The following is a 10279-nucleotide window of genomic DNA, read 5'->3' on the forward strand; positions in this document are numbered from 1 at the left end:
TGTGTAAAAGGACACCCAGTGTGCTCAGTGATGAAGCATCATATTTCAATGTGTATTATTGCAGCAATGAATTACATGCATGAATACGTTGGTCCTTTATATGTATTAGAAATAGAACGTCTGCGATTGATGAATACTTTTGGCTTGCAGTGTAGTAGGGGTATTTCATTGTTATTAGTTTTACTAATGAATATCAAAACTATAAATACGTAGCCAAGAATCCAAGTCTTATAGTCGGGAAGCCAGTAGTAAGCATTAATCCTCTGTAGTAAATCGCCTTTCGAATGGGTTTGCATTCCTTGACAACCGTAAGATCCGAGTGCAGCATAGGTATAATCTGGAAAAGGTTGAAATTGGATTTAAGCACTTCATTATGCCCATTGTGAACAATGCTCTGTATATATTCACAGTAGCTGCTCCTATGATATTTTACAGCATTTACAGCTTTGGGACTGCCAACTTGATCCCCATATTGGGTCGCCACGTACGACGGACAAATCGATTGGCCGTCGATTTAAAGGATGACGAAGGAATGAACTATGAATGATGCGAGCTTTTTTAGGCAAAAATTAATAAGCAGTAAAATGTTTGTCTTTTCAAAGTCTAATGCAAACTAAGTATAAGAGCAATAGATATTCAATTTGGTTTCATTATTGAACATCTTAGTTAATGACGACTTTGTCCGATGGACTTCTTCCATAATCATATAATACCTGTTCGACAGCGACTGTGTTACAATAACAGCACGCGAAAATCCTAAAATAATATACAGCTGGAGATCAAGAATTATCAGTTCTTTTTGGCCTAAACAAACTGGGATAAGTATCTACAGGACAAACAGCTGACAGAGCTGGCATTGAATTCAAGATATGATCAGAGAATTCGGTCAGCCACAGTTTCTTGTGCATATGGTCAGGTATTTTTCAAGGTATTTTTAGCTAAACCAAAAGAAATGGAATAAAAATGTAAAAATAAAATAAATTAAAAATGAAATCAAATTAAAAGTTATTTTTATATAAAAAAAAAAAAATCACACACACACACAAACTTATAAAATAATTATTTGTATATAATTAATGTATTACTTATTACATGCAGACGGACGGACAGACGGACATGCGGACGGACGGATATGGCTACATCGAACATTACATATTTGGAAAATTGTTTTATAACAATCACGACATGCCAACTCGGCTTGAAGCTTTCTATCGAGTCGAACGAGGAGGCTGTCGAGAAGTCAAACTGTCAGTAGGCTGGTTTGTATACGGTTCATAAAAATTTCTGTGGCAATTGTAAACCTTTGAAAATTCGTAAAAATAAGTATTTCCGTTAACTAAACCAATTTGATCCATTTATACATTCGTGGATGACTACCACTGCTGTCTGGCATTCAGTGAATCGTTGAAAGTTCTTTAGCTTTTCTACATGTTCGGCAACTGCTCGCATTTGGCGAATACGAGAGTCGCAGCTCTATCGAAAGATTTGAGGGCTTTAGCAGCAAGTGCGAATACCAAATCGGATCAGGCAGAAGAAAAAATTCAAAAGACAAAAGGCGCAAATTCAACGGCAATCATTTTGAGGCAAACGAGAAAAATGTTCCTGGGTGCACTGTTGGAGAAAATAAACCCTTTTGCAAAGCAGTCGATCAAGCTAACCAACGTGGACGATGTGAGTAGGAACCATATTGTTAAAGAAAAATTGCCCCTATTGAAGGCAGAGTGCTCCCGTGCCGAGCGGGAGCAAGAGGAATTCCTAGAGAAGCTTCGAGTGTGCTGCACTTTATTCGACTTTAGGGATGCATCATCGAATCTGATAGGCAAAGATGCCAAGTTGAAAGCACTTAATGAAGTACTGAAGTTCGTAGATGAGGGGCAAGGAATGCTAACGGATTTAATCTATGTGGAAATTGTTAAAATGGTTGCATGCAACATCATTCGCACCTTTCCGCCCAACACACTCTCGCCATTCAATCCGGATGTGGATGAGCAACTGTTGGACGCAACCTGGGTCCATCTGGAGGTGGTCTACCATGTCTTCCTCGGTATCCTCGACTCCCGAGAGTTTAAGCCAAGCGTTGCCAAGGGCCCCATTGATCGAAAGTTTGTTTTGCAGCTGTTGATGCTACTCAATTCGGCCGATCCACGGGAACGTGGCTTCCTCAAGTGGGTCATTTTGCGCATTTACAGTAAAATCTATGGCCTTCGTAGCTACATACGAACCCAGATTTATAACATATTCTATCAGTTTATCTACATTGTGGAAGACTTTAACGGCATTGCTGAGTTGCTGTGGGTCCAAACCACCATTTTCGAAAGCTGTTTTACCGCAGCCTCGAAGGCCGAACATGAAGAGTGCTTGGAGAAGATTCTGATGCCGCTGCACAAGGTCAAGAGCCTGCCGACCTTTCACAACCAGCTGGAGCAGAGCCTCATTCAGTATCTGGTGAAGGATAGCAAATACATCGAAAACATTGTGCGTGGCCTCATCAAGTTTTGGCCCAAGACTTCTACTCAGAAGGAGATACTGTTTCTGGACGAAATCGATAGTTACGCCAACGGAATTGCACCTGAGCAGTTCCTTGCCATACAGAAGCCACTGTTAACCCAACTAGCCACGTGCGTGCGCAGTCCCCACACAGAGGTGGCTGAGCATGCCCTCAATATTTTGAACAACAAACACATGATATCGCTTTTTGAACCAAACACGGCTGTTGTTATGCCGATCATCTGCCCGGCACTACTTAGCATCTCGAAGGGGCACTGGAATCAGACGGTTCTGAAGCGCGGCTATGCTGCACTGCAGCTTTTAGTGGAGATGAATCCTGACTTGTTTAACGAACTGTTGAACGATTGTTCCGGCGAAAAGGAGAGAGTCAAGCAGCGCCAGCGCGAGCGCGAGTTGGCTTGGAAGAAAGTCAATGAGTTGGTCGCAAAGCGTCGTAAACTAGATGCCGAATATCTACCATCACCAATGTCATCGAGCGAAGGCAACATCACCAACTCGGAATAAACGACAAAGTGAGTTCGCAGGAACGGAAAGGAGCCCGGATAGCCCCATTTGAGTTAAATACAAAATTTTATGATATATCTGATGAAATCAAAAATATTCTTCGACCCATGAGCGTATAGCTCTCACTGAGCTTAACACAGACACAGACACAACACACATACTCAGGGGCACACAAATTTACTTTACCTACGTCGCAGACACTGTATCGAAGTTCGTCTTTTAAGTATTTTGTGTATCTTTCAACCAAAATCCAAATGTGAACTATCTCCTATAACGTAATGCAATCATTAATATTTTTTATAAATCTCTATATTTTAAGACACCGCAATTTATGTACGTTGACAAAAAAAAAAAACAAAAAAGAAAAAAAAAAAAAAAAAAAAAGAAATAATAATAATAAACTATTTTTGGTAGAAATTGCGCCTTCTGATGCCATTGTTGTTTTTTACATACTCTCACACACTCACCCCACATATTGACATATATAGACGCGTACACACGCACACCTGAACATTTAAACAGAAACAGACATACAATTACGTCACATAGGCAGAGCTTAATTGTTTAATAGTTTCTCATAGATTGATTATCCTTATAAAACTTTCAGAACATCGCAATAAAGCACAAGAATCTAGTGTTTGAAATACGCTACAGACATACGGACTGTTCCGTTAGAACTTCTCGGTTATTTAACGGATTTTGATGAAACTTGCAGCATATTATATACATTATGTGTTTGAGTGTCAGACAATTTAGTCGAAATAAAAGCTTGTTCATATTTTTCATTCACTATTGACATTATTTATAAATTATTTGAGCTCTAAGTTTTATAAGTTGTTCAGAATAAGAAGAGGCGGATGGAGTAACGAACATGCGCTCGGACGGACAGTCGATTCAACTTGATCAACTTGGTACAGTTGTTTGGGATCTGGATCGCCTTATTCTACCTGTTCATCAAAACGACTGTGCTTAGAATTGCCATGTAGAAAGGATTTTGTAAATGTATAGCTAACAAACAGAAACAAATTTGCTATTTTAATCTCTTTTGATTCATGTATAGATTCCATTATTGAGTATACTATATCGCTGCTCTTCTATCTGACATTATATCTGTGTACCCCCATTTACCGATTTCATAATACAACTCAAATGATTCCCAAAAATTCCTTCAATGGTCTATTGGGATACATAGAGATACAACCCTGAATTGGAATAAGGAAAGTGAGCTTGGCCCAGTCAGTTACTCATTAAGTGGACTATATTACGGTCAGCTTGATAGAGAATAAATCGACATAAAATAGAGCGGATGAGTGGAAAGAGACCAACGAGACCCCATCCGACAGGCGCCCGACTCACTGGTTGGTTGACTATGGCAATATGCCTTTAATCAAGCCAAAAAACACAAAGTAATTCAAATTTTCAAATTATTTCCACTAAAATGGTTGACAGTGATGATGCGATGATGATGATGATGATGATGATGATGATGGTGCTGATAATATTGGGGTATGCGATACTAATGAAATGGGTGGTTGAAGGACTACTGCCACACACACAAACACACACATTCAGGCAATAAACTGTTGAGCAGAGTCGCTGTACTAAAATTTACTTCCAAGTATATGTAGATATATACATATTTAAATGAAGCGCACATAAAGCCAATGAGGGATTTAGTTGAATTGCCAACAATTGAATAAATTTTCCAATTGCCTGCGTTTTCGTATTAGCATTAGAAGGATGCCTCTGCTTATACAACACACGCACGTCCCCTCTGTCTGTCTGTGTGTGTGTGTGTGTGGGTTGGTTAAAGGAAGTGACGGCAACGCGAATACTCATACAAATCGCAAAATCAGTCAGTGGCGTCTATGCTGATGTTATCCTCGTCCTCGTCGTCGCTCCCCATGCTCCTTTGGCCGCTGCTCGGCGTCGCCATTCATTCAAATGAGGTTGACGACGTCGACCAACAATTTGAACCCTTTCGTGCAGCAGCAGCACAATTGACTGCCGGCCGAGCAAATGAGACAGTGGTAGTGGCATAGCACCCAAACAGCGCTCGCAGTCGTCGCCCTCCGTTGGTTGATTCAGCTTTTGGCAAGCCTTTGAAGTTCTGTTCTGGCTTCTCGTGTCTCGTTTCAGCTTTCTGGTTTTTAACGGCCGTTTGCCGCCACACCGCAAAATGAATGTTTGTTTCATCATATGTTGACACCCATTTTTCAGCTAACTTTTAATATATATTATATAGAGCTATACACAGCAATTCAAATCAATCGAAAGAACACCTTTATTAGCTAAGAGTTTGACCTTACTTATTGCCTATTAAATTGTGAATACCGAGGGTTCGTTTGGCTTTCATTTTTTGTTATTGAACTATGATGTGAGCTATTGAAATTCGATTGCTTAATCATTGTCATAGTCCCAATAATCTCTATTCAGCTTCTATAGTCCATCCGTCTCGATTATTACCTGTCTGTTTCCTTGGATACTAATCAATCGGTTTGAAAGCTACCGTCACGATGGGCTCCTGGTCTTTTATTGCGTGTCAGCCTCGAACGGTTCAACTTAGCATATATAACCGTTATAGCAATTATCAAAAAAATCTGGTGTTTTTTGTGATTTATATTTTTGGCGTTTTTTTTTTCCTAGAGTGTGTCCAGAGTAAATTTCTTTTTTCGTGGTCTTTACCAACACTGGTTAATGAGAGACAATCTGTTTGCAAATGAAATACTTCTCATTCGAAGACGATGTTTCGATTCACTGGACAAATGCCATATCGGTCTGGCGTATCCTCAAATGGAGCTTTAGGCTACTCCCGAATCTCAGCATTAATACAGTGTCTAAGCTTTCAGTTCATTATTCCCGCTTGCTTTTTGGCCACTCGACTTCTCACAGTTGGTACGAAATGAAAGCGCGTGCACCAAAAAGGGAGTTGTCTGTGTGTCTGTCTGTCTGACTGGCTCCACCACCTTTTTACCCTTTCTATGTGTGGCATTGAGTGAGCAGACATGAAGCGAATACAAAAGGGTTGCGCTTTTTTATAAGTTCCCAGTTCTTATATCTCGATTCACTTGGTTGCATTCTTGCCATGGATTTGTGGCAAAATGTGTTGAGGCAAACAATGTTAGAAAAGTGGGTGTTTTATTTAGAGTCGAGCGCATGAGTGCGAAAAGGCCACTGAGCCTGATTGAGACTGAGGCTGAGGCCGAGGCTGAGTCTGAGGCTGAGTCTGAGACCGACACTGGAGCAGGGACTGCGACTTCGACTGAGTCTCGCACTGGGACCAGGACCGTCAGTGGGTTGCTTCGCAAGCCTATCAAAGCGAACTCCGCTGGGCTAACCCAGTGTCGGTTTCGGATTGCGCCGGGGCGCGCTGGGCGGTTAAGGCGGAGGAGACACGCCCAAATGGTTTTTATTTCTTAGAAATAAGTGGCATCGATGTTGCCTTCCTCTTTGATTTTGGTATGCCAATTTATGTCTGTTGTTTTCTTTATTTCTTTTTTTGTTCGCAATTGTTGCTGTTTATTGTTGCATTGATTAGCTTAATTTTAATTTGGCTCTTAGTGTTTTTCCAGCGAATCATAAAAAAAACTATTTGAAATCTTTAAATATTATAAGTATCTATACTCTAGCCGCGTATAATCATTTTCGAGATATATCTTTACTTTCTCCATATACTTTTATTTTTCTGTTCCTACTTTGCTTTTTCGCCTATTTCCAGCTCCTAGTGCAGTTTCACCATTTTTCACCTTCCTATTTCTATACGTTTTCTAAGAGTTTTTATATTTACTTGTTAGTAAAATACTACTCAAAGTTACCTTTCTACTTTGCTCCAAGTGATGTCAGGGGCTATAAATAGACTTTTTGCTGTCCCAACATCTAAAATACTTCCAACTAGATTTACGAAGTTTCTCCAATATTATATTAATTTATTATTATTGATATATTATATTATTTTTGATCTCTGTTAATGTTGAATATTTAGCTTTTTATACTCATTCACGAAAGTGAATCAGTATATTGGTTTTGTGCAATGTCCGTCTTGCTGTCCGTCCGTCTGTCCGTCTGTCCGTCTGTCCGTCCGTCCGTCTGTCCGTCTGTCCGTATGAACGCAATCTATTTCGGCGCTATTGAAGCTAGAGACTTGAAATTTGGAACACATACTCGTGTATATCTCCGATTTATAAAGTGTTAAAATTTTCCCGATCCGCCCACTAGGGGCGTGGCAAATCGGAAAATGCATTTTCCGATATACCAGAAATCATGTTTGTTGAAGAGCTAGAAAGCTGAAATTTGGTATGTAGGTCCGCGTTGACCACCCAAGATCACGAGCTATGGCGGATGTATCTCCGCCCATTGGGGGCGTGGCAAATCGGATAAAACTGTATCTCCTAAAGTTGTAAACCTAGAATGCTGAAATTTTGCACGTCAGCTAATGGTATAATTCTAAAAAGTCTGAAGATAAATTACAAGTCTACGCCCATTGGGGGCGTGGCAAATCGGACCTGAAGATATAGTGATTTTTTAAATTCTCCTATATTTTGGACACTATTGATGGCAGAGACCTCAAATTTTGTATATATACTCGGACTGATCACCCAAGACTAAAAAGTTTTGTCGGATATATGTCCGCCCACAGGGGGCGTGGCAAACCGCAAAAGTTTATATCTCCTAAAGTATAATAGCTAGAAGCTTCAAATTTGGATAGTTGAGTTACTGGTAGCCTCCTCTATCGATTCCCCAAAAATAATTTTTACGCCTCTTTAGGGACGTGGCATATCGAAAAATACCCTGTAATTTTCACATTTTTTGAGGGTAAGCATTCAAAATTTGCAGTTAGGGTACCGTTATCTCTTTCTAAAAACTGACCAAAAATGAGGTGTCTACGCCCAGTTGGGGCGTGGCAAATCGGAAAAACCTGTATATTCTACAGTATTAGAGCGAAACTTAACTACTAAATTGTTGATGGGATGTGAGTGAGTATTCTGCAGTCGGTAACGCCCGACTGCAACGTTCTTACTTGTTTTTTTTTTAATTTATTGAATTTCGTGTTGCACTTAATTTAGAAATATAGATCTTTAATTTTAATAAAATAGCTAGTCTTTATTATGTTTAAATAATTTTATTTTATTTGTATTTTTTATCTTTTTTATTTGAAATATTGTATTATTACATTGAAAACAGAAATCATTTGTTTTCTTTCATAGTAAAATTTAAAGTTTTTCGCATTAATTTAAATGATGTGCTGAATCTGTTTTATAATTTACTATAATTATAGTTGTCAAATTACGTGATTCATTATGTTTTGGAGTTAATTTTTCGTTCCTCACTAAAAACATTAAAGTTTTCAATTTGATAATTAAAGCTTCTTTTGATGCGTTTATCTGCGCTGCTCTAAAATTGTTCCGTAATGTAAAGCCAATTCATAAAATCTTCTTGATTGACCTTGGCTTAAGCTGTGCTTATAACCATTTCCATACATTCGGTCTTAATGATTATGACGGCATTGGCAGCGGCGTCGGCAACAGCATCGGCATCGGCATCGGCATCGGTTGATCTTACAGCGATAAGCCGTAAAAGGCTGAGCCGCAACTTGTGTTACTTTAACTTGACATCAATCACGTGAGATGCGAAAAGAGCTGAGGTTCCAGGCTGCTTTGTAGTAGATATAGACGCTGGCTTCTGTTAAAGACGCACTTAAAATGCTTTTAGCCTTTGCTAAGTATTTATAGGAGCACCCTGGGCAATCGGATGACCACTGAAAGGGTATATAAACTGTGTTGACGAATCTAGTATGGGTAAGTAAATAGATATTAAAATACTTTTAGCTATTCCCGATTCAGCTATCACGCTTTCTATCCATATATATGTAATTGATATCTGAGAATTCCTCTGATATAGTTATATACAGAGTATCCTTCCATCGGGTTGGCAAGGCAAAGTTGAGCTGTTTTTGTTCAGTGGCAGTTGCTGGCGCTGTTACAAGCGCAAAAATAAGTTGCTGATGTAAAGATGACCGAACAATAATTTGTGGGATTTCTGAAGAGCATGATTGTATGTGTGTCTGCGTCGTACTGCATTGTGAATGGTAATTTAATATCAAAGAGGACCCGCATGAATAGGGAATTATGCACAGGTGCATGCCGGCCGCGTTAGCCACTGCATATGCAACACCTACCATTGAGGCCGACGATCAACGACTTAAATGCCCCCAAATGAATAGACTGCTGAAAATTGTAGCGCCGCGGCGATTTCTTTATATCCATGTATCGTCTGGCTTAATTAAATGTCAGCCGGCTCTGGCTGCTCGCTCAATTGAATGCTCAATTGATCGCGTGAACGATCAACGATCAACGATCATTCGATCTCAATCGATTACGCATTCAGTGATTAAGGCCCGATGGCGATCGATTGGGGAAGGAAAAATAGGGAGAGAGAGAAAGCGAGAGAACAGAGAGTGAGAGAGAGAGAGAGAACAGAGAGATAGAGAAAGAGAAAGAGATATATAAAGAAACATTTGTATATAGAGGGCAGAGAGGGTGAGGACGATATATATAGGTGGAAGGATAAAGAGAGAAAACATGAATGAAAAAGAGGGTGTTGAGGGAAGAGGGAGAAGATGAGAAAAGGAGAGTCACGAAGAGAAAACATTGGAAGAGATAAACATATACACATATAGCGAAATATAGGCAGACGAACAAAGGTAGAGCCTATAGGTCAGAGAGAAAGAGGAAGAAAGAGAGATAGTGAGAGAGAGGGAGAGAGAGAGAGAGAGAAATGAAGGCCATGAGCGAGAATAAGATGCAATGTGAGTATTGATAGAGAGTATGAGCAGGCACGGAGAGAGAAAGCGAGAGCGAGAGAGAGAGATAGATAGATAAAGCGAAAGAGATATATAAAGTAAGAGACAGATATAAAGAGAGAAGGAAAGAGAAAGTGATAAAGAGAACGATTGACAGAGACCTAGGTTAGGGATCATTGAATTGATATATCAGACTTACGTAGATGATCATCAAGAGAAGACAAAAGGTTTTAGTTTTGCTCTTTATCTACATGCATTGAATGTGATGTGTATGTATATAAAACTTATAAATAATATTCAATTTAATATTATCTTTAGTCAGGCAAGAAAGTTTAGTGAGTTCAAGCATGTGCCTCTATAAGAATTTCTATGGAATCGTAAGAGTTCTTTAAAAAATGTCCTACTTCATTCCCCCAACCGGCCTATGCTTTATATTATTGCGATTCTATTCAACCGTAAGACTCTTGA

The 10279-nt window shown here is 39.4% G+C and overlaps 1 protein-coding gene across 1 annotated transcript; it reads left to right on the forward strand.

Moving 5' to 3' along the window:
• Nucleotides 1-1596: 1596 nt before the first annotated feature.
• Nucleotides 1597-3012, forward strand: LOC6584899 (serine/threonine-protein phosphatase 2A 56 kDa regulatory subunit epsilon isoform). Its single transcript, XM_002010503.1, has one exon. It carries the CDS (start codon nucleotides 1597-1599, stop codon nucleotides 3010-3012), a length of 1416 nt encoding a protein of 471 aa, XP_002010539.1.
• Nucleotides 3013-10279: the final 7267 nt, after the last annotated feature.

The sequence above is a fragment of the Drosophila mojavensis genome, unplaced genomic scaffold, assembly GCF_018153725.1.
Source record: "Drosophila mojavensis isolate 15081-1352.22 unplaced genomic scaffold, ASM1815372v1 contig_136, whole genome shotgun sequence".
Classification (NCBI taxonomy): Eukaryota; Metazoa; Arthropoda; class Insecta; order Diptera; family Drosophilidae; genus Drosophila; species Drosophila mojavensis.